Source organism: Gymnoscopelus microlampas (assembly GCF_963454915.1).
Source record: "Gymnoscopelus microlampas genome assembly, chromosome: 16".
NCBI lineage: Eukaryota > Metazoa > Chordata > Actinopteri > Myctophiformes > Myctophidae > Gymnoscopelus > Gymnoscopelus microlampas.
The window spans coordinates 17,700,891-17,727,026 of NC_139953.1; the positions used below are offsets into that span (position 1 = coordinate 17,700,891).

At 41.2% G+C, this 26,136-nt stretch overlaps 1 protein-coding gene across 2 annotated transcripts in view; it reads left to right on the plus strand.

The window, feature by feature from the left end:
* Positions 1 to 26,136, plus strand: part of cd2ap (CD2-associated protein) — a gene marked incomplete at its 5' end in the record, with an annotated part of 72,308 nt that overhangs the window by 7,029 nt on the left and 39,143 nt on the right. Inside the window, 3 exons of one of the 2 annotated variants that reach the window (XM_084081676.1) lie at positions 10,502 to 10,659; positions 22,291 to 22,471; positions 24,454 to 24,554. In XM_084081676.1, coding sequence (XP_083937802.1) covers positions 10,502 to 10,659; positions 22,291 to 22,471; positions 24,454 to 24,554 — 440 coding nt within the window. Of the gene's footprint in view, positions 1 to 10,488; positions 10,660 to 22,290; positions 22,472 to 24,453; positions 24,555 to 26,136 lie in introns of those variants that run through there. The other variant, XM_084081675.1, reaches the window with a different exon arrangement.

A 26,136-nucleotide genomic window follows, 5' to 3' on the forward strand; every position in this document is an offset into this window, starting at 1 on the left:
AGACGGCAGTAAAGATGATTGAGAGACTATGTAGGGTAAGTCACAGTAGGAAGTCTTTGAACAGGCCAGCGGTGGCACGTGTTGTTCCTTTAACCACTACCCCATGCACGGGCACCTACCACTGTTTAATGACCATCCTCTGTTGCAAACAGGAGACCTCTCAATCACAGCCATGAGACATGACTTTATTGCTGTTGCTTTGAGCCTGGGGGGGCAGGAAGGATGCATTCAGCAGCAGGGGGTACCCCCCCCCCCCCCAATATCCTTGGCTTTCAGCAGATTAGCCTAGGTCAGTGCTGCTTCACTATTTTCAAACTGGGGACCTAGCTGTCAATGGTGAAGTCCGGACCCAGCCTGAGTGTATCAAGTAGCACAATGTTCTGCTATTAAAATTGTCTCTGTCAGAACAGACTGTCTTGTGACTCACTTTTGAGTCCTGCATGTGGTTTTCCATGTATATATCTAGCTATCTTGGAATCTATCTAGCTTCTAGTGAACCTGCCCTGCACGGAAAGGCCAGTTTAGAAGCTGTTTATGGTTGAATGTGTCGATGGCTTACTGGAGATGTGTGATGCTGATGCATAGACAGAGATAATTGTATGTTTGCGCACACACACACACACACACACACACACACACACACACACACACACACACACACACACACACACACACACACACACACACACACACACACACACGCGCAACACAACAGGGGAGGGGGTGGGGGCTGCTGGAGTTGTCTTTAATAAAGAATCCTATGACTTTTTGACCATCTCTTTTTCATCTAGTCTCTCACTGTCTCCTTTCTCTCTTTCTCCATCTCTCTGTGGTATTCTTCCCATCTCTCAACAGTTATGTAAGGAATTGTCAGCTGCCTCTTCTGCAGTCCTGTAACGGCACGCTGTTACTGTGCCGTTTTCCAAACTGTTTGATAGACAATTTATGCATCTTGAAATCTTTTTCTCTCTCTCACTGGTCCTCTCTTGTCCTTCCTGACAGAAAAGGCAGCTGCTGACTTGCGTTGCTCTGAGCCTGTTGAGCTTGGAACAGGATGCTCCATTGTATTGGTTAAGATTAATTACCATACCTGATCCTAAGATACCAGACAAGACTTTCTTGGCAGATATGTTTATTGGTTGATGATTTCTGAGACTGTTGGTGCCAACAACCAACCATGTGTAGGTATGTCTGCAATCTTTGTGTGCACGTGACGCAACTGTGTGAGTATGAATTGTTTGTTTGACAAACCTGGGCCTGCACACATATCGCGCTTGTGTCACAGTGTGGCAGTAAGAGTTGGGGCTGTTGGGGAAGACTGTCTATAGCTGGCAGTGCACGAGTGGCATGAAAATAAGAGATACATCGACATCTCTCTTATTGGAAACCATTGATGTCAAAAACACATTTATTGTGGAATGGTTATTGTTGTGAAAAATATACCAGGGAAAGATTATATCTAAAATAACCTGCGTCATTGAAAGAGTTACACAGCATGACTTTAATTTGGTGTTGGAAGTGGTAAAACCAATATCTAATGCATGTGAAATGTGTTGCTTGCCTGTGTGTGTTAATTTGAAAATCCTGTAGAAATGTGTCCAGTTTTTCAGACACCGATGATGTAGTCTAAACTTCAGCAACCCAGTATGTTGTAACAGACTATATATTGTATGTGACACCCGTATTATTGCCATGACTGAGTATCCTATTATCTACCATTTATTCTTAAGTAGTTTGCCCTATTTGGAAATGAATTTCCATGTCTGAGTGCCTGAATAGACCCACTGACCCACATCCACACTGACACACTATAATGCCCTGCAAGAGTCATAATGCCAGAGTTGCATTGTCAGCCAGTGAGACAGGCATTAGCACAGACATAACCTTCCCACCTTAACAAATAGTAATTGAAATGCATTAGTTAAATTAATAATGCAGGTCACATAACTCATACCCAGAGAAATTATGGTGTGTGTGCAGTCCACTGTAAGTGCTTTATGAATGGGATTGATTTGCTTTTAAGTGTGCGTCTCTCCAAGCTCAGTGTCCTGTTTCTGGAGAGAGAAGTAACAGAAAATGACACACAAATGAAATTTAGAAAAATGACTCACTGTGTCGGCTTGGGTGTGTGTATTGTTAACCTCTCGAACCCTCTAGTCTTAGTGAAAAGGACTTGAGTTACAACTGTTCTCTGACCGCTTTATTTACGTACGTCGACACCAAATCTCTTTGCCAAAAATAGAAGATCTTCAAGCTCAAAATGCATCACATTGCGACATCTTTTGAGCTTGTAGATCTGTTATTTGTAGCTAATGTTTCCCACAGATTAGTGATGCTGGGGTTCAAGTGGTTAAATGCAAAAAGGATATTTTGTAACAAAAAAAAGTGTTACTGCTAATTTGCTTTACAGTGGCTGTGTCCTCTTGCATAATATTCATGTGTTTTCGTTGTATAATAACTATGCTTATATTAATCATTTTACTTAGATTATAGCATTGTTGTTGGCTATATGAGTACATACGTTTTCACTCTTATGAATATGTTCGTGCTGGAAAGGCAGACTCTGCTCCTCCAGGCTGCTTGACCACTCAATAGGACTCTTTACAGTATGCCTGAAGTCCCCCAGCCTGGCTGGACGGTACCAACATGGCAGGAAGTTGTGTAGCTTTCTTCACACACAAACCAACATACCAACCAATCACCTGCATGCTTGCCTGTCTGCGGTTGTGTTTAATGTATCTAGCAAGGCATTTCCTTTTGAGTGAACAAACCAAGTGCTTTGTCCACTCTCTCAGTGGTGACATTTCACATCATTCACTGCCGTGTGTGTGTGTGTGTGTGTGTGTGTTTAGGTGAGGGGGTCTACACATTATTTGGGAAGATAAACATAAGATGACGACAGTTAATCATTAGGGCCCCAAGCAAATATATCCCCCAATTAAAAAATAATGAGAAAAAAGGCACTCTATAGAACACAACTATGTTATATAGATTAATTTAGATTCAAAGTAGGATTATCCACCTTTTTGGAGCAAGTGGTTCCCCCTCTAAAAACTAAATTAGGCCTACGTCAGATAGTCAGTTTGTAAAACACTGTCAGCAGCAGTGTAGTGTAAGACTGAGGTCAACAAAGTATAGCCTAGACATGCAGATTGTTATTGCCATGAAGTTGAAATACCTCAAGTTCACCTAAAAATGTACTGTATAGGCCGATAGTATTTTGGAGGAGAACTCTTTCAATGTACAAAACAAGAGGACATTTCGATTTTAACCAGTTTGTTTCTGGAAATAGAGCTGGTGCAGTAGTAGAGGTGCAAATCTTGGTTTACAGCACTGAAATTAGGTTACGCCCAAACTCCTGGTGCTAGCAGAGGGTCTAGTGGAAAAAACTGAGAGGAATGCTGCAGACTCAGAGCTGGCTTGGTCTGGGGAGGTTAAATTGCTCCAAACCTCAGACTCAAATTGACTTAAGTTAGTTGTTTGTCATGTGTTCATATCGGATGCCTAAAGGTCAGAAAAGCTGGCTTCTGAGCCGGAGGTTGTTGGTCTGAATACCTAGATCTAACCTGACCCTGCCAGATGGGGCGGTATTGAGTAACCAGGCTGTGAAACAAATGTGTGGAGCAAGCTTCTTGGATCTGGTAGCGTCAGGTTACCTAGATCTAGGAGAGTGAAAACTAGTCTGACAGACTCTGGGGTCATTCTTCTTTCACAAATCACTATTGAAGGAAATACGGAATACTTCACCCCCAAAATGACTCTTTTTGAACTCATGGAGAATTTTTGTTTGTGTTGCATTCCTCACGGTCAGTGAATCCAAAGACAATAGTGAATTGAAGAAAATAGGGGTCCAAGATAAAAATCTGTCAATTATAGATTAGTTATTTTTGATATCTTTCACTTTGATTCTATTGAAGGGATGTTTGTGATTGGCTGGCTTTGCCTGTACATGCAGGTGGGTGAGTGGGGGAGCAAGCATCCAGTAGTTCCATTTTGCAATGTTAATATCTATCTTGCATGTTCATATCTATATAACCATACATATGTGCACATTCTCATGTGAGTCTATTAGGGCTTGTGATGAGCTGGTGAAACATACATGACAAAAACACATTACGTTAAGTCTTGGTGGTGCACCGCTGAGACTGAACTGGTCTGGTGGAATACCAGCAGCAGCACAGTATCATAATATATCTATTTCCGAATTTTGTTACAATGTGTGAGTGCAACCCGATAGCCGAATGGTCAGGGTGCATGCCACATTGTATGAATGAGGCATCACCAAAATAAAAGTTTGACATAATTATTGCATCGCTTTTTTGTATTGCTTATTCGTGTCGCCCCTGGTGGTCCTTTAAGTGTGTCCCTGGTTCGACTCCTGGCCAGCCTCACTGTTTGCTGTGTTATTTCCCTACTCTCAGTGCGCCTTTCCTGTCTCCCTGACTGTCACTATCGAAAAGAAAAGGAGAAATGCTGGAAAAGCTCATAAAAAAGAGAGAGAAGAATCCATATAGGACTGACATGAATTTGAGGTCAAAACTCATAATTCAGTTTTTGGGTAGTGCTAGAAGATTTTTTTATTCTATTTTTTTTATTTGGATCCACATTAGCTTCCACAAAATGGTTGTTAGTCTTCCTGGCGTCCATGCAATCAATGGATATTGATTGTATTAACTTGGGTCCAGTGTTTACAGTATATCGCCATTTGTGTGTGTTTTTAGGTTTCATCTGAAGTCAACTTAGCCTACTAGTCATTTCAAGAATGTCAGATTTGTTTTTGTTGTCAAATTGAAACTGTCCACTCCACATATCGTGTGCAAAGTTTCCTCATATTGGGAGCAATTTTCCTTCAGCTCAGTCACAGATGAATGACTGTGGAAATACAGAGTTATTTCCGCCAGCCGCTGCGAGCTGTGAAAAAAAATTGCTGTGCATAGAGCTAGCTCAGCAAGGCGTGAGGAAGGGCCTCAGTTAGCATCTTGTCTGTCAGTGGTGTGTTTTGTTTACCACAGCAGACCGTATCTCATCCTGTGGTTTCATGGACAGATAAGCAGGAATTACTGTCTGGTGCTGTACTGGGGCCCTGGCTGAAGTGTTTGTTTGTGTGTGGGTGTTTCCATTTGTGTGTCGCCCCAGTGCTACGTGTGTGGGGGGGGGTGTGTGTCTGTGTGTGTGTGTGACACACCGCAGTGTGTGTGTGTATGGTGCAGAACTTTTGCCAGATCAGTGTTGCAGCTAGAAAGGATCTATCATAATAACAAAGTAATTTTTTGTGCTTTGTTTAATGCCCTAGCTAACCAATTACATGGCATGCCAGATCAAATGTTAGAAATGTATTTAAACTTTTTTTTAAATCTATTTTAAATACTAAATAGTTTATTAATCATTAGCTCTACATACTCTTCATACTGTGGCTCTGCAGGAGGCTAGCCGTCTGTTAGAGGGTCGGTCTGTTTGTCTGTGTCCGGAGGTAATCTGGCAAACCGCTCGGGACCGATCGGCGGCAAATGTCTTGTGCACGGCACACTGCCAGTAGACCAATTTTATTATAGAAGGGGATCTGATCGGGCTGAAAACGTGCCCAAATTTGGAGTCGTACTGTATATCATAGATGGTGTACATACAGTACAGTATGTCATAGATGACTTAGTCATTGGTTGGCCACATGAAGTTCGAGATCCACATAATTTTCTTCTCACCATTACGAGTTCTGAAAATGTGTTGACATGCTGTTTATTTATTGTGCTAGTTGTTAATGTGATGCCACGCTATAACAACAATCCATAGGGCTGCACGATTATGGCCAAAATGATTATAACAATCATTTTTTATCAATTTTGAGATCACAATTATTTTATAATAAAGTGATATAAAGTGATATTTTTATCACGATTGTTGATTAAGTACAAACGTAACTGCTTTCACATTCATGTTGAGCTACTGTACATTCCTGCTAATGTATACATTTTTAAATCAAAATAAAATTGGTCCTCCTTAAATACTGTTTGTATCACATTAGTGCATCTCCTATAAGCAAAATTATAAAAATTATTCACACCATTCATTATACCTGCATGATGGATGTGAATAAAAGTATTGAACCTCACTAGTTGATGTTTTGTAACATTGGCTGGTAAACGGCGCAAATCGGTACATTTTAACTGATGAAGTTCATCGTACGATGGTGTTGCTTGCCAAAAACTAGGCCATCTACGAGCTCACAATGCGTCACAAGCTTTATTTGCTAATTTTGGTGCACAACACCGTCACAACAAAGTATAAATAAACACATTAGCCAGCGAAGGGAGAGGTAACGCACGGATGGAAGACTGAATACAGAACTTTCTTCCGCATTCACAAAACTGATTCATAGATTATGATCATGGCTGTGAATGTGTGTGGGAATCTCCCGTATTATAATCCCCATTCCCCACACTGAAATTCTGGCCCTGAAGGCAGTAGTTTAGGGAGCATTTGATTTGCATTGTTCTATGGGCAGAGCACACATTTTAAATGTCAATAATTAATCGCACGATCGTGTTCATTTAATTGTTTGAAGCCGAGTTCTGTAAGATTTACACTCTTCAGCCTGAAAAGTATAAAGATCCAACAGTAAAGTCTAATCTGTCAGCTAGGCTGGCAGTCTCTCGCTCTCTCCTCTTACTCTCATCCCGTCTCTTTGTAAAGTCTATTTAATAAGTGAGTTGTTATGGATGTGGGGTAATGAAAGCTGATGTAAGACCGTTCAGTTCAGGCCCTGGCTGCCTGTGGTATTGTGGGCCAACTCTGATCTCAGAGAGAGAAGGAGAGGGAGAGAGAGACACACACCCGCACACTCACTCAGGCAGGTTTTATAGTAGTTGTTGTTATACACTGTTTTCTCAGTGCAGCTTAGTGCTGACCTCGCTGTAACCCCATCCTTCACCCTTACTACAATGTTCCTCCTCTGAATATAGCTATCAGTTTTGTTGAAGGAGCACTTTGCCCATTTTCAACCTTATCTTCATATAATTGGTCCTTACTCCCTAATGCTCATTATAAGATGGCACCATTTATACTCACTCTGCATCTCATTTGTGGGCTATGGACAGTTCAAAATCCTTGGCACAGAGGCCAAGGATTTTACGTTTTTCACATCTGCCTTTTATAGCGCCACCAGGAGGCCGACTTATGTGAAACACATTTTTGGATATTACTCCATCAGATTGTATCCAAATGTCACGTAAATCGGTACACATGATCTCTATAGTCATGTGGTCTATATACATAAAATAAAAAATGTAATACAATTTCAGCCCGCTTGGAGTGTGTGAGAGCTTGCATGAATGGGCGCATGCATGCATTTCAATACAGAGACAGAGCTGCATTCCACACAGTTTGTCAGGCAACAGTTGGGTTAGGACAGGTATGTGTTAATGTCATGTGTTAAAGAGCAGCCCAGTTAGGAGACAGCAAACCTCCACTCTGTCCTATTATTCCACAAACAGTAGACTTATTTATAGAAGCTGCCCAGCCTGTTGTGTTGTACTATAAACAGGCATACTCAGAATTATATAGTAATAGACAGTCTGTGTGCATAGCATGAAATAACCCATCTCAGTTGCTGAGGTTTGTTCAAGCTGTGTGTAAAGCTGTCACGATCATGACATTTTAGTGGATTCACTGTCATACAAATAATTGTGAATAATGTAATTGTGTTTTTGACATTGAACTTGTGAATTAGCATGTGTTTTTAGGGCTTGTAAACTAAGATTGCAGGTATGAGGGCAGATGTGACACAAGCTTTTTACTGAAATATACAAATAAATGACTGACAATTGTATACTTTAAAAATTGTTTAAAATAATAGCGTAGCCAGTCTACAAGCTCGCAACTTCTCGTATCACGACATATTGTGAGCTTGTACATTGTCCATGTCATTTTTTAACATAAAAAAAAAACGTTGCCCTAAATCCCCCAAACACCACGTTGAAAGAGGTTCAAAGAGCATGATGGACAACATGGAAATAATGATGGAGAATTACATTTCTCTTAATGTCATCCAGATGTTTTATACAGATGAATGGCATTGATTCTAATGATTATGCTAAATAATTGCAATTAGCTCAAATAATTGCAATTATGTAATACATGTGGCAGGCCTAGCTGTGTGAGTGTGGTTTGTTGGTCAAAATATAAATATCTGACCCATGACAAAGTTTCCATGGGGCATTGGGGCCTCATGTCTGTGTCCAGCCCAAACACAGCTTGCCCCTGAGCCCCAGCAGTGTTATGAACACGAGCCTGATCCAAACCTAAATCTCAACTAAAAAATATATAAATTTGAATGAAGTTTAAACGATTCAACAATTACAATTCATGCATTTAGAAAATGCATGTACTGTAAGCAAGGTGGCCAGTGCACTGCACATTGTATGATATTGGCCATCTTGATATCTATACCACACAACATTTCCACATCATAGCATAAACATGGCAGAATCTTTCTTAGTAAGCATCTTTTCAAGGAGGCTCAAGGACAGCCATCCATGTTCTGGCAATTTCAGGAATGTTCCTGCAGTGTGGCTGGTGCTATGATGATTTCTATGTGCTATTATTATTGTGAGGCTAGTCAGGCTACTATTGCTAATGCCATGTCGCATTTGTGCTCATGTGGATTCCAAAAGTAGAGTTCTGTCAAGTGCAGGTGTTAATTGGGAACACAAATACAAAATTAGAACAAAACAACACAATACGCTCTAGTGAATACAGTATAGGTGAGTCAATATATGGTTTAACCTTCAAAAAATTGATACAAAAGGGTGTTCAATGGATTCTGGTAGTATTGAGCATACAAAGTAACATACTAAAAGTCTACCAAAATATACTCCCCAGAAAGCCGGCATTTTCAAGATGGCGTCCAGATGGCTGCGGGGAGCTTAAAATGGCTATATCTCAAATGGAAAAAATGTCTTCGTTATTTACAGGACTTGTCTTTAAACGCATGTCGACCCAACAGGTCTTCATCATGCATCAACTAATAATATATGTAGAGCTTTTCTCTCATGAGGCCAAAATGTAGGGAGCGACCAAGGATGGTAGAGGTAGACTGAGTTTTAGTGAATGAAGACCAATGTGTGGATTCACTGGCGTAGCTATTCATTCATCCACATGGCTGAATCACTTCCCACTGCTAGCAGTGCCGTGTTTAGTCTAGTTTTATAAGATTTAGATCACTGCTCATTCAAATTTTCTATAGCCTGTGAATTAAGAATAAATAAATATTGATTTAATATGGGTCTTATCACAGAGACTAAACTAGGTATCGTAACAAAGACAGTCCTCGTTTGTTAGCCTTTCAGCCTGACTGGGAACCCATTGTAACACTGCACTCATATCTCATCACCCAGAAACGGATTTGGAAAATCACTTTGTAAATCAATTTTTTGTGTATTTTTGTCTGAGTGCAGATATATATCCAGTATTGTTGATGAAAGTGAGATACTGCTGCTGAATGAAGACGTTAGAGAGAGAGCGTGTGTGTGTATTTGCACGGGTGTGTAATTGCAGTGGGACCCTTTCCAGACTGTACCAGGGCAGCCTGCCCGTATAATTGCATTTGTTTGACTTTTGGGGGAAAGTCAAGGGAAAGGCTGTCCCCAGGCTTCCATATACTGTAGTTTAGAGTTGGGTTAGTCCAATATATCGGATTGTCCGACATATTGGGCCAATATTTGCATTTATTTTTTAAATTGTAAATTGCACATTGTTGAAAAATATTAAATATTTGTATCCGTTGAATTCAAATTTCTTTCACATAAAAAAAGTCAGATTTGTGGAAGACTTGACTCCATTCTCCTGCTTGCCAAAATATCAGTATCACATCTAGCGATAAGCCTGATGTGTACTTTAACCCATTAATACCTGAAGCCGATTCTAGAAGTGTCTTTGAGTTAAAAATGTTCACTTTAAAAGAATATATATATTCAAAGATTTGCACACATGTTCACAATTTTTCATTAATAGCAGATCTACAAGCTTGTATATCTGCTATTTTCAAATAGCCAAATAATGCTTTTTAGCTCAAATCAAAAAGTGACACAGACGTGTTTCAGGTCTTACTGGGTTAACAACGCTTCGCATCCACGACGTGTTGTGAGCTTGTACAGTAGATCAGCTGTTTTTGTCTCGCGACACCATTGTACGATAATGTATAAATCAGGCTTAACCACTTGAACCATAGTGTTCATATTCTAGTCATATCAGAATAGGTCAACATTGAGCGAAAATAGACGATCTACAATCTCACAGCATGTCGCAACACAATGTGTAGTGAGCTTGTATATCGGCTATTTTCGTGAAGAGATTTGTTGTAGAGGGGGGACCTCTGGGGAACCCCGTTCAAAGAAGTAGAGCGTGAAGTGTGTAATGTTGTTCAACATGTCTTAGATCAAGTTTGTGCAGAGCTTATGATTCCAGCTTACAAAGGCTTTTCTCTCCTCCCCTTCCATGTCTCTAACAGAGGTGGTGGTGGAGTACGAGTACGAGGGTCTCCACGAGGACGAGCTGACGCTGCGTCTGGGTGACATAATCAAGAACGTGCGGCACATCGAGGAGGAGGGATGGATGGAGGGAGACCTCAACGGGAAGAGGGGACTGTTTCCGGACAATTTCGTCAAGGTGAGAGCCCTGTGGTCTAAGGGACTTCCTAATCCTGATTCCAAGTCCACTGCCATTGGAAACGCAAACGATAAGCGTTCACACACGTCTCTGTTGCGGTGCGACGCTCGCTCATTAAGCCTCAGAATGACTGTCGAAAAGAGCCTTAAGAAGTCACTTAAGGACACGCTACTCCTAGTTTACCTCTTTGAAACCACAGCCCTGTCACGCTCATTGAGGACAAATGCCACATTGTCACACCACTTACTGGATTTCATATCATATCCACAGTCATAATGGAGTTAGCTTGTGTAGGGCTGACCCTGTCCAATCTCCACTCATTATGCTGTTGTTAGTTCATATAATGCCAATACAGGTAATCTCATTGAAGCTATGAGGATAATCCTACATAAAGCAGTCCATGGCCCTGAGCTTCACAAGCAGGCTACAAAGGGAATGAGTTTCATATCTAATTTGATTGAGAGATTCAGAATGGGAAGCTGATTAATCTTAGGTTTCAGATTGGGAAAATTATTAGATTAGATTTGTGATTGGGGAGATAATTAATATTTGATTTCACTTTGGGAAGATGAATTGTTTCAATTAAACAAGTCATTTTTGATATAATCTTTTAACTGGTACATTTATCACAATAACCATTCCATGTTTTTGTCAACTTCTCGAAACACTATTAAATACACTTTTTTGCGAGTGTCTGCTAAAATGACATGGGCGTGTAAATGTCACAGAAATGTATTTATTTCTGTAGTTTTTACAGTTAATAGATACTATTTCCAAAATATCCTTGGCCGCTAGGACCCTGCAGCATTCTGTCTTGAGCGTCTTTTTTGTATAGATAAATATCCTTAAAATATGATCAAGATAGCTAATCCCACGCCTCGCCACTAGTACGAAATGATACACATTTCCAGTCTCCTAAGTCTGACGTCGGATCATTGTAGCTAGATTTTACGAGTGTATTGCCGACACAGAAGTTTCGAACTAAGATCATTTCTTCCTGATTTGTCTGTCTGAAAAACTATTTTAATGTTATCGTAATATATGTGGCTCGTAAAGAATGGGTCCAATATTCAGTGACCATGGTGCAAAAGAATCGATCACTTTTCCCATTACCCGAATAGTGTTTTGGGCGGACTTTATACTTGATTTTATTACCTTAGTAAACCTTTTCATAAACACTTTATTTTCAATCGCAAGTTTAAAGTATTTTTTTAAATCATCATCATATGCGTTAAGTAAATTATTATGTTCGCATTCATTTAAAATTAATGATAAAGTAGGGTATGTTTCTAGGGCTTGTTTCTGGTTCTACCGAGACCCGCCCTCGCTGCGGTTGCACCCAATAGCATTAATTTCCGTTAGCATTTCGGACCGGATATAGAAAGATGGCTGAAAAATAGGCTTCATTTACGGTCTATAGAAACCAATGGCGTCACTTTGTCCATTAATTCATACGGTCTATGATTACAGTGTTACGGCATTTATGACCATCAGTGGTGAGCATAACTCCTCAGTCTCGTTTCAGTTCCCTTGCAATGAACAGAACATTTTCTATGGGCTAACTTTCCTGCTTGGCCCAGTTGCAGTGCTTATGGTTCTTGGCCTGTTCTTCAGCACCAGCCTGTGGTGGAACTACACAGGGTGTTGCAACCGTGAGAAACAATGCTGCAAATGTGAATGGTGCTGCAAACCACAATGCGAATGGGAAGACTGCACAATCTTCATTCGTGCCAGTGTACTCCCTTTAATGTGGCTGTGCGCAGCACTGCTAGATGGCACCTTTTATGAGTGTGCTGCCAGCAGTCTGACATTTAAACAGTAACTTAGCTATAACTCAGAGCTGAATTTAAAGTTTTAAAGTTAATCATTAGCCTACATTTTGATTTGGGTCCAAAGCCCTTGCCAGCTAACTTTTTTTGCGTGCTAATTTATGTACAGGTCCTGGCTTAGCCAAAAAAAATCACTCCAATGTGTAGTTTACGGACACAGTGTTATACCACATATGGTTACCCATCAAATTCAGACATTACTTGTTAGACTGTTAAACTTGTTAGACTGTTAGACAGACTTCTTTACAAAAGAAGATAAAGTACAGATACTCAAATATATTTCTTAAGTAAATGTACTTTCTTACTGTCCACCACTGCTTTTATCCCTACTCCATTCTCCTTTCCGTACCACCAGAAATTTCATACACTCTGCCCAGTAAGAGCAGTGCATATTTATATGCTATACTAAAGTCCTTAGGAGGTCAGACCGATTTGTTTGTTTCACGTGGTAAGCCGTATCCTGGCAAGCCCGTCGGTAAGCAATGTTTCTCCCACTGTATTGTGGAAACGATTGCTCTATAATAGGCCTGGTGTGAAATGGCAATTTAAAAACGTTTGCTCATATTCAGTTGATATGCATTTTTGTGGATTCAAACTCACTTCATTTATATATAAAATAAAGGATACAATATGACATGCAGGAGGAGCGAGCGAGCAAGAGGGCAGGAATGTGAGTATTGGAATGTGGCTGTTGGAATTAAATAAACTCACAACCTACTTCTGGTCTCCTAAAGGGATGGACACCTATGTTACACAGAAGCAGGAAATTGAGCAAAATGAAGCAGTCTTGCTTTCTATTGATTTGTTTTTGACTGTACTGACTAACGGAGCTTCAAGGGGTGTCACCAAAAAGACTAAAAATACAAAAAATAATGTTACACAGTAGGACAGTCTTTTTCTCACTTGAGACTTATAGTTATTTAGACACATGCAAAGTACAACCTATATTTCACTCACATTTCACTCTGTAATACAGATTGCTATTACTTTCAATAGTTCTACATAGGTTATCACACAATGATAAAGCTTGCGTTAGACAACATGTTGAGTCTCTTCTCCTGGGATTTTGAGATGCTTGGATACACGTGGGCCATGTTGTTTGTACACTCCCAGCCTCTGTTGTTTCCCGTAAGCCTCACCAGTCCACCTGGGACTCATAGAGGCTGCTCTGTGAAATCTGCTGTATCAGTCGAATACACTTAACCAGCTAATGCACCATGCAATAGAGCTGTTCTAGTCAGCTCAATCCATCACTTGTTCTACCTTCTCTTCTCTTCTCGTCCAGCTTTCCCGTTTCAGTTTTTCTCTGTCCTGTGCATGTATGGATGGCTGATTGAAGCAATCACACGTGAGTCAAACTAATTATTAGACTCTGAGCTGGGTGTGACTGCACTGCACACCTAGTGCATAAAGCTAATGGATGCACACAGGATACTGGCAAGGTCACAAATACACTGTACATGTCCATTCTATGGGAGTGAAGGGCTTAAGCTTCCTGTTGCGGCGAGTAAATGTGTTGCCAAGATCCTTTATATATTACCAAGATAGCCAATCCTACGCCTTGCCACTAGTACGAAATGGTACACATTTTTGGTCTCCCAAGTAGGTGCGGCCATCCTACACGAGTGCAGTTGGATGTCATTGTCACATATTGTCGTATGATCACGTTTGGTAGATCCCGAAAGCGTGTGTTGCTGACACAGACAGAACAACAGTCAACTTGATTTGTCTGACAATGTTTATTGGAACAAAAGATTTTCAAATGACAGATACACATACATGAAATACAAGACAGAGCATAAAGGTGGGGGGGGGGGGGAGGACAGTACAAAAACACAAGAAATAAAAAATAAAAAATAATTTACACGAAAAGGCTGCATTCTACAATTGTTTGTTATTTTTCTATTACATATTGGTTATACATTGGGCTGAAAAAGAGAAGACCACTTTTCCCAGTATTTGTGTGATTTGTCCTCTTGTAGTCTGAGTATGAATGTTAGTTTTTCCATAGAATATATTTCCCTTATTATGTCCATCCAATTGTCTTTGGTTGGGGGATCCTGTTGATACCAGCGACGCGTGACCGCTTTCTTGCTTGCTGCTAGACAGATTTTGATTAGATATTTGTCCTGTGTCAAGAAATCTTCAGGAATATTTCCCAACAACAACAAGGTACAGGTCTGAGGTATCTCAAAACCAAGAACAGTCTCTATGGTGGCGTGAATATCTCGCCAATATTTTTGAATTTTGGGGCATTTCCAGAATATGTGAGCGTGGCCAGCTTCCATGTGGCCACACTGTCTCCAGCATGGTTGATCTGTTTTCAGTTGCTTTGATTTAATTTTAGGTGTTATAAAAAAACGGGTTAAATTCTTCCAGCAGAACTTCCTCCACATTCTTGAGTTAGTGGTCGTATATTGTGTTTTACACACATTTTCCCATTCATCTGTAGTAATATTGATCTCTAACTCTTTTTCCCATTTCGTTTTAATATACTCTGTGGAGTTAGTCCTGGCTGACACCAGGCCCTTATATAATTTTGACACCGTTCTTTTGGTCTCTTTTTTTATAGGCCTGGGTAAATACCTGGATAAGATCCCCATTTGAAGCTCCAGGCTCCAGTGGTCTCACCTCTCCTAAATAGTACTGTCGTATTTGTAGATATCTAAAAAAAATCTTGACTGGTTAGATCGTATGTATTTTTCATTTTTTGAAAACTCATGAGCTCTTTGCCTTCCATGATAGTACACATAGAGGTGAAACCATCTCGAGCCCACCGCCTGAAAGTTCGATCGTATAGTCCAGGTTTAAAATCTGGGTCGAAAGCGGGCCATCTCAACACCCTGATTGTCCTCTCCATTCGGTTGTGTTTAACAATTTTGAACCATATCTTCAAAGTGAATACTGTGAATGGGTCAAAAGTGGCATGGTAGGATTGCCTTCCATGATAGTACACATAGAGGTGAAACCATCTCGAGCCCACCGCCTGAAAGTTCGATCGTATAGTCCAGGTTTAAAATCTGGGTCGAAAGCGGGCCATCTCAACACCCTGATTGTCCTCTCCATTCGGTTGTGTTTAACAATTTTGAACCATATCTTCAAAGTGAATACTGTGAATGGGTCAAAAGTGGCATGGTAGGATTCAGTTTGTTCTTTACTTCCAATTAATGCCTGAATAGGGATGTCAATTGATTTAGTTTCCAAATCTTTCCATTTTGACTCAAAATCTTTATCACACCAACATATTAAAGGTCTTATTTGTGCCGCATAATAGTACTCCCTCAGATTCGGCAGGGACATACCCCCCTTTCTTTAGGGAGTTGTAATGTTTGGTATCTGATTCTTGGCTTTTTTCCATTCCAAATAAATCTGGATACCATTTTATCCCATTAATTAAACTGTTTGACAGGTACCTCCACCGGTAAAGATTGGAAAAGATATAATATTCTGGGAACGACATTCATCTTGACTGATTCTATTCTAGAACTTAAGTCCAAGGGTGACAGAGACCATCTTTCTGTATCTCTTTTAATTTGAGTGATTATGGGTTGATAGTTTGCTTCATATAATTTGGACAGGTCTTTAGTCAACCACACTCCCGACAAAAACATTTTAAAGAAATAGTTCACCCAAAAAATTACTTATTTTCTATTAATTGCACACCCCATGAAGCCTTGAATCCATGGATTTATTTGTGTTTTTGTCGCATTCCTAAGCTAATAATTTGATTCCTGTCCTACCGGCTAATGTATCCGGTAGGAGACACAAAGTAGATTATTTGTGTCTCCTACCGGAAATACACCCGGGCATCAAATTATTGGCTTAGGAATGCGACAAAAACTAAAATATATCCATGTATTCAAGGCTTCATGGGGTGTGCAATCGATAAAAAATAAAGACTTTGGGTGAACTCGTCCTTTAGTGTCAAAATCTTCTGAACGTTTTTGGCTTGTGAAGAATGGGTCTGATATCTACTTCAGTGACCCAATGACCATGGGACAAAAGAATTTCATAATCTGTGTTCACGTTCACTTCTCCCATTGGAATTAATAATAATAGAATATCGACTCTTCTTCTGGTCTCCTAATGGGGCGGGCATCCACATCACCCAGATACTGGAAGTCAAGCGAAGTTTGGGAGTCTTGCTTTCCCATTGTATTGTCTTTTGTGTCACATTCAACATTGGCGTCAACCAATAGGAAAAAAGCATGTGGTTGACCCCACTTGGAAAGCTTTTTGCTTGTAGTTCTTTCAGTGAGCCAACAACTCCAATGTAAGTCAAACAAATTACACACAAATCAGCAGTGCCCACAATCCACAAGACAACATGTGTAATTGATGCATTGGCATGCATTGGCTACTCCCCTTCAGATATGTACAGTATGTGTGTCTCTACCCTTAACCACACCCCAGAACCTTATTATGGGAGTAACATTAGCCAAGAATAGCAGATCTACAAGCTCACCACGTGTCAACACGTTATGAGTTTGTAGATTGGCTACTTTTGGCGAAGAGATTTGGTGTAGAGGGGGGGAAAACGGTACAGAGTACAGAGCCAAGTCAGGTTCAGTTTACTAAGTCTAGAGGGTTTAAGTGGTTATTAATCAGCCTTCCCCACACACACAATCAGGAGAAGCCTTTGTCCAGACAGTATGTTACATATGATCTCCTGACTGTGTTTGGGGATGGCTGACGTATCCGTGTGCACAACAGGTGTGCAGTCACACCCAGCGCAGAGCCTAATTAACTTGAGGCCAGGGGTGATCTTGGGGTGTTGTCTTCTTGGGACGGCCACTTCGCGGTCTGTCTTTGTCTTAGACTCTGCGTAAAGGAACACCAGCTTCCACCTGCCCTATTGCATGGGCCTTATCCTGAAGGGACAAACGTAGCATCTTTCCATGGGGGCAGTGTTGCTGCTTGGAGCATCAGCATACACAAACTCAGCAAAGTTGCCAGGACCCATGCTCAGGTGCCAGTCACACGCCTGTGAAAACGAGAGCGTTTACCAAAAGAAGCATATTGGGCAATCTTGGCAATTATTTGGGGGGTGCTGCCCACACGTTTAGCTGTGTTGCTCTTTCCACGATCCTTACAAGTTATACCTAATCAACAATAAAAAATATACAAAATACAATACCATTTGGTATTATTGAAGGGGAGAAATTATCGAACAAAGTTACGTTTCCGAACTTTTATTTCCGAAGTTTATTTACATTGTAAAACATTGTAATACTTTTCCTCACATCTCTCCATGCATCCTTGGTGGGAAGATCCACAAAAATGTCACGAGACCTGGGGTGCACCCTCTCTCTTTCTCTCTCTCTCACCTCTTCCAGTCCAAGTGCTGCTGTGACATCCTGGAGTGTCTACCGTCCTCCCTTTCTCTGCCTCTTCTTCCTCTTATCTCCCTTTCCTTCTTCCTCTGCCCTACTCTCTTCTCCACCCCCCCCCCCCCCTCTTCCTTCTGTACTTTCCTCCTCTCTTCCATGCCACTTGCTCCTCTTATGACCCAACTCGCCTTCCCTACACCCTCCCTTGGCGCTAATCCTCAGTAGTGAGATAGGTAATCTGCTAAGCATCCTCTTGTGCTGGTGACTGATCTAGGATAGTTAATCCTTTAAGTAGGCTGCGTATCGGCCGTGAGGTCATACCTGTGTGAACTTTGCTCCCAAATGCTCCTGGTCCCAGACACACTTCCTCATTCTTCCTGTGTGTACTTAGCGCTCTAGCTGAGAGCGCTACGGCCATAGGAGACAACATGTCAGAGGAGGAAACGGTAAGGAGTTTAATACTGGACTACCAGGTACTCATTACCTGGATTAAAATGAAATGCGGCATGGCAGGGATGCCAGACACATCCGTGTGTGTGTGTGTGTTTTCTTTTTTTCTTTTTTTTTCTTGATTGAATACAGGGGTCTTTATGCAGTTGCTGTACAGTTCGAGTTCTAGTTGACAACATTGATCATTGTGAGTAGTATTAAATGTCTGTTTGAGGTAGAGGGAGCTGAGAAAGAAAGTGTTTTGATTTGGAGGTAACATGGAAGCTGTGTGTGGATATATATATGTTTTATATTTTTTATGTGGGTTGAAGGATGTGAGTCAGACTTTCACACTTGTAGTTGTTGATCTTAGCCCCTCAGCCTCGCCTGTGAATCCCACAGGCTCGCTCCTTTGTAAAGAGCCTCCAAATTTTGCTCACAGAGACACATGGAAATGTGAGGAAAAATCTGAACATTTCCACACAGCGAGTCTGTTTGTTTCTTTCCTTCACTCCCATTTTTCTCTTTCCATCTTTCTATCTCCCCTGCTCTCTCACACTCTCTCACACACACACACACACACACACACACACACACACACACACACACACACACACACACACACACACGTGCACACACGCACACAGACAGACAGATAGACACACACACACACACACACACACACACACACACACACACACACACACACACACACACACACACACACACACACACACACACACACACACACACACACACACACACAGCTGTTAGTCAGCATGTGTGAACTAGGAAGTAGAGGGTGCACGGGATCAACCTTTAGTCTGTCTCTCTCTCTTTGCCTCTCTTTCTTTCTCCCTCTCTCTCTATCTAACTCACGCAACAAATTATATTGAAATACAATGATCAATACTGGGTATGTTTCCACCGTCCACCTATTGTAAATATGCATATTGCATAACACTATGCAGTTAGACAATTTTATGGAGACATCATGTGGGCTTTGTGCTGTTAACTGGAAGTCACACAGACTTGGAGAATCTCACACTTAAAAATCTTACAACCTCACTGCTTGCAATACTGTGCAATATATTGAATTTTCTCTAATATGACAATAAATGTAACCACTCAAACCCTATATAAGTTTGACCAGAGTCCCCCAGGGCTCTATACTAGGTCCGCTAGTATTTCCCTCTACACCTAAACTCTACACCACAATATGTCACGTTGAGCTTGTTGATCAGATTTTGCTGAATGTTTTCCCCCAGAATACTGGCACTAGGGGCTCAAGTGGATAACATGAAAGCACATACAGTTGCTGCATTGCATTGAATAATAATGACGGACGTTTATATGGAGACATCAAATATGGGCGTTTGGTCCATATGATGTCACCCAGCAGTGTTTGTATCATTGTCTCAGTCACACAGACTAGGAGAATCTAACACTTCATGTTCCGCTTGCGTAGCTGCCTGCCAGCAGTGATTGTGACATCATCCGCTCTAGTTAGATTCAGCATGACCATCAGCTCCTACAATGGTGCATTGAACGCTGAAGGCAGGTTGCCATGGTTATTTTTATTTGTTTTGTGAGGTGGATGGCTGACGGAGAGACCCGGAGAGACGGATATGATTTATGAAGGAAAGGCAACGAGATGGAGTGAAGAAAGGAGTGGGATACCATTTTTGTTTTTTAGCTCAGTATTCCGGTGGTGGTGGATGAGTGTTGTATGTCTGTTTGTCCTCAATGGTTTGAGGTGTCTGGACTCCTTCCTTCCGTCCGTCCGCCCAAGTTTTTGGACTCCTCATAGGCTTTGGTACCCAGACTACCTTCTAATAATTTCTGTTGCCTCAGATAATGTTGTTGCTCACCAGATCACTTAAGGCCCAACTACTTAATTGTGTGCTGAATAGCGAAAATAGCCAATCTTCAAGCTCACAAAATAGGGAACCCAGGTTGAAAGTGGCTAATCACCATCATGACATCATGGCAGTGGCTTTTCCCTGTTCTGTTCAGTATGTGTTTGAACCTGCTGCACCCGCTATCAATGCATGTCATTGTCTAATGTCTACTCAGCTTTAGCCATATATCATACATAAACATAGACCAAGTCATGGAGGTTTGACTTTCATACCTAAATCGATCTCAAGAGATGTGATGTATTACTTATTTCAAGCTGAAGTCTCTGCAAGTACATTTCTTCTATACTGAAATAAACAGAAACCATGAGTCAGTGGGCTACACATGCCAGACCACTTGCATAGTCCTTTTAAACGCACCTGTTTAAAAGGTGTGCAAAAATACTTATGACAATCATTATTCCTCATTAAAATAAAAGAGTGTTTTTAGCCACTAGCTAGCTTGTAACTTTTAGAATCAATGAAAGGTAAATGGGACATGGGAAGCAGGTTAACTTGACTTAAATAACACTTGCAGTAATACACTAATGTAAGTGTACCTGCAAGCCTCTTGTTGTTGTGACAGAGAGGATTTGCTGACTCTGGGTCAGGCTGAACTACATGGTAACTCCAGGCACAGAGCAGTGCTGGTGGCCCTTTGACCTTCACCTCACTTCCCCCGTTCCCTTCCACTGTAACGCCCCTAGCAGAAGTGTGGCCTATTTGGGGCTTACCAGGCCAGCACTTTGCTGTGATTTATCAACACACACACACACACACACACACACACACACACACACACACACACACACACACACACACACACACACACACACACACACACACACACACACACACACACACATATCCTATGATTTTCTGAAAACAGTATGGATGACCTTTCGTCTCAGTGTTTGGGAAATTGAAAATAAAAAGATATGAGTAAAGTATGGATGTAATTAAGGTACAAGACAGAATATGTTGTGACTGAGGCTCTCTGAGTTTGTTTGGGAATGGCTGATTGATCGTGTTCTGATGTACAAAAGGTGCGTCGTCGCACGCACCTCAGAGTCTCATTAGTTTGCCTCAGGCCAGGTGTGACCACTTAAATCAGCCATATCCTCCACTCTACACGGATCCAAGTAAGGTAAATTAAGGGACGTTCTGGACGCCGGCATGCACCATGACGCTCATGGGTGGCTATTTCTGAACGATGGCGACCTTTGTCATATAATCGGTTCAGGAATATAAACAAAGACACATCAAACGTTGTTTTGTGATCACTGGTTTTCCGATGTGCACGGTGCGTAGTTTTATTGAGGCATCTAAACAGCGGCAGTTATCGTTTCAGGCTCGGTAGTATCGAGAGATTTGGTTATCAGGCAATGATGGACAGTATGCGCGGGTCAGGTTTTTTCATGACCCGCCCGCCCCGGAATCCAACCCGCCCCGCGAACCCATATATAAATCTATGGCTCAACCCGCCCCGCGGGTCGTACCTATAATTCTGTGAAATCATGGTTAGAAAAGAATCCCCAAGTGTATTCAAACTGTTTTATTGTTATTATTCTTATTAGGAATAAAGACAAAACAAGAGCATGTGATTTTTTATTTATTTTTTGCGTGTGATAGCGGCTGACCCACTCGCCCGCATAATTGCCTCTGAAATTCTGACTCGACCCACCTGCGCCGCGGGTTGACTCGCGGGTCCCGCGGGTTACGGGTCAACCCGCGCATCACTCTCGCGATACTTTGGCACGTTCATAAATTAACTTTTTCCTCTTTAGATACCTCTATAAAATTATACAGTGTACACATGGAAAAGCAACACAGCAGAAAACAATGTGTGATATGTCTTCTTTGATTTTCCTGGACCGAGTATATTACGAAGGTCTCAATCATTAAGAAATAGTGATTATTTATAAGCCGGTCCACCTGGCTCTCATTGACTGCAATGCATTCCATCGAAATCCCAGCTGCAGTTTGCCACCCAGTGCGACGAATTTGCCAGCCAGAATTGCTGGATAGAGAAAATGACGTCGGCGTCCCTTAATTTACCTTCCTTGCACAGAGCTAAGGACCTCTACCCAAACAAACTCCAAAACTGCTATCCACTACTCACCGACTCTCTCTTGTCATTTTCAGGAGACGAAGAAGGAAGCCAAGGAGACAAAGATTGAGGTGAAGGAGGAGCCCACTCAGCCACTCACCCAGAAAAGAGATAAGAGCGCGGGGAATGTTGCCAACTTGGTCCACAGGATGAGCACCATCGGCATCCCAACCGGAGGCTTCCAGCCTCACGCACAGCCTCCAGTGCCCAGGAAGAGTATGTTACTGCAGTGTGTCATTTGTTGGTGTTATTTATGTGACCCTTTTGGATAAGAGCATCTCCTAAATGCCTAAATTGTTTGAGTTGCATGTGTGTAATGTTTTGCTAGTCATTTTTGTGTGTAGCATTTTTAAGCCTGTATTAGATAGTCATAGTGGAGAAATATAGGAAATGTGGAGAGAGTATGGGAATGACATACCAGCAAATGGTCCGGCCTGCTGCGGCTCGCTGGTCAGGGCATTGTGCCCATGGGATATGCGCCCTAACCACTTGGGTATCGGGTCGCTTCTTGAGTGTTAATTTAACCACTTTCAACCTGTGTTCTTATATTGGGAATGTCATTATTGACATGTTTTATTTAGATTTGATACGCATTTTAAAATAGTGAAAATAACAGAATTACATTTACAATCTTGCGATGCATAGATGTAGATCTATTTGTAGAGCTATTTTTGCTATTCACTGAGAAGAATATAGGGCTTAAGTGTTTAACTCAGGGTGTACAAATGGATCAGAATCAGATCAGAATTTGAATCGAAATAAACATTATTGTCACATCACAGGTTTACAGGTGTTTACAGTGTGCTCCATCATTTTTAAGTTGTCATGAGAAGATAAGAGTTAGGGTAAGAGAAGTAGAGAAAAGTGAAAAAAAATCTAATCATAGATCAAAATGGACCCATAACCCTCACAACTTTTTCAATATGTGAGATGGATGTGAAGGTGAGCTATTGTAAATTTGACATCAAATGTGCTTCTGAGTGTGTGTGTGCCTGTGGGCATTGTAGCTTCACTGATCCTGTTCCACTGGATCCATTGATATCCACAGCATTTGATGACAGTCTCTCAAGATGTTAACACAAAGCGGAATTCCTTCTACTAGACCTCAATGCTGTGACACTGACACTAGTACCGCGTTCTCTTTCCTTTGTGGATGTAGTGAAATTATTCATTAAGACCTGTCACGATAAACGCAAATCAGACGTGCAGTGCTTTGAGCATAATTCTTGTTGTTCTGCTTTCGCTCGTGTGCTATTTGCTTTCCCCTCTTATAATTCAACAGCAGCGCTTTGTTTTTGGTGCAGGAATTCACTAGTACGGGCAGCTCTGCTTGTTCAACAGGGTGTGTCAGCCCTTGGATCACCTGGTTCAAAACTCCCACACTGCTGTTTGTGAGGGGGCGGGATCTTGTTTCCTCTCACTTCCTGGTTACCCAGGTCACATGTCTACCTGCATGGCTTAACCCCCTCTAGGCATGCAAAAGGATACGGGAGATGTGCGCGCACGCACACACATAGTAACTGGAGATTAATGATTAATCGGTGGAAAATTAAATCATGCAATTCAGACTTTTCTCCGCAACATTCTAATGCTTAAATGTAAGCTCCTCTCATACGACCATTTCGCGCGCTGAAAACCGTTGATCTACAAGCTCACAACGCATCGTATCCGCAACGTGTTATGAGCTTGTGGATCAAAAGTCATACGTCTCGTCGCAAATCTTCGCTCTGAACTAGGCTTTACTCGTACTCTTGATTTTTGTTTTTGGAGTCATTTAGCTTATATACAACTTGTATAAATATCTTGGATTTATTATGGATGAACATCTGACTCACGGAGAGGAGGCTATGAGGAGGGATCTATAATAAGCAAGCTGAAGATTTGTAAACTAGTTTATGGTTCAAGGCACAACCTCACATGCCTTGAATGGTGTTCTGACACGTGTGTGGTTTCACATGTAAACACGCACAGTCTTCCAGCTCATAGCGAACATAAATAAACACACACACACACACACACACACACACACACACACACACACACACACACACACACACACACACACACACACACACACACACACACACACACACACACACACACACACACACACCCCTACCTAACCAGTCAGAGGTGACGCCTCGTTGAGCTGGCTAGTGGTCTAACTGGTATATTCTCTCCCGTCATTGTCATTTTAGAGCCGAAGAAGAGGCAGTGCAAGGCATTGTTTGTGTACCTGCCACAGAACGAGGATGAACTGGAGCTCAAAATAGGAGACATCATAGACATCATTGAAGAGGTACGTTTAACACCCTCACCTAGCTCTTACGGTAAGCAGCAGCAAAGCAGCTGCAGTACCTAGTACCTAACTCCAAGCTAGCAACCTTACTAATTCCTGTGACAATAAAAAATAAATAATTAAAATGCATGATATTTCTTTAGTACCATGATGTAGAGTTAGAATAAAGACTTGTCATTGAAGTCAGGGAGGGTATAAGGACATGTACTGGTATATTGGCAATGGCACAAGACAACTGGCCTATAGTTTGCGGCTTTAATACGGCCATTGAGCACTTGCATCATGTTGTTTTGGACATGTTATTGTTATGTATGGTTTGTAAAAGGACAGGTAACCACCTGCTGGGATGATGAAGGATGAGTCAACTGATGTTGAATCAGTTGCTACATCTTTCCAGACTCTGACCTTGGGCCCGTGTTTATTTGAAGACCTTTTTGTGTTTTAACAAAACAGCCGTTTGTGGGTAATTACGTCCAGGTCGCGCATCTTTGAAGCTTGTCTGTTGCATATTTTAAATACTTTGATCAGCCATATTTAATAATAGATGATAAGGTAGTGGCAAGCCAGGACATGTAAGAGACAGAATGGGGAACTGGGCACATGTACTAATGTGAAGCTATTAATAATGTGTGTTACTTGTCTATTTATGGTGTAATTTAATGGTATAATGTCTGATACTGTTGTGGGCCTCCACCAATAAATCTATATGAGCAGCACACTGTATTTCGTTGATTTGATTTACTTCAGACAATGTACTGTAAATCACATTTGCACGCTTTCAGCCTTTGCCAACTCTGTTTGGGTCAGCATTTTACTCATTAGACTTAAAGGGGCATTTCACTTTAAAACACTTCTGGGGTTGTTTGTGTGCACCCCAGACCGTTTTTATCATGCTTGTTTCAATACTTTGCTTGCAACTGTCATGGGTATTGCATTTCTTGTGGACACAATCTTTAGTCTTTACTACGTGTCTTTTTCCCCCACATGTGTCCATAACATGAGACAATTTTGCATGTTGTAACATCGTTTTATGCCAAAAGCGTTGTCTTTGTTTTCATGGTTGTAGTCTCCTAATGATGATTTTATTCTACAAAAATGTGTAAAAAATTGCAAAAATAACAGATTAAAGCTCACAACATGACATGTTGTTTGGTTGAAGAAGTGAAATGCTGCAGAATGTGGTTGTGTGAGCTTGTTGATCAGCTATTTTGGTTGAAGTTTGGTTGAAGAAGTGAAATGTTGCAGAATGTGGTTGTGTGAGCTTGTTGATCAGCTATTTTGGTTGAAGTTTAGTCAAAGAAGTGAAATGCTGCAGAATGTGGTTGTGTGAGCTTGTTGATCAGCTATTTTGGTTGAAGTTTGGTCAAAGAAGTGAAATGCTGCAGAATGTGGTTGTGTGAGCTTGTTGATCAGCTATTTTGGACATTTTTGACATTTTTTGAAAAATGTAAAAGAACATTTATATTATCACAGAAGTGACATTTAGGTATTCGGTAAAAAAAAGATTGTGATATTTGAATTTGTCCATATCGTCCAGTCCTAACTCTTAAGTCCAAAATGTACTTTCGGAGCAGGTGGAGCA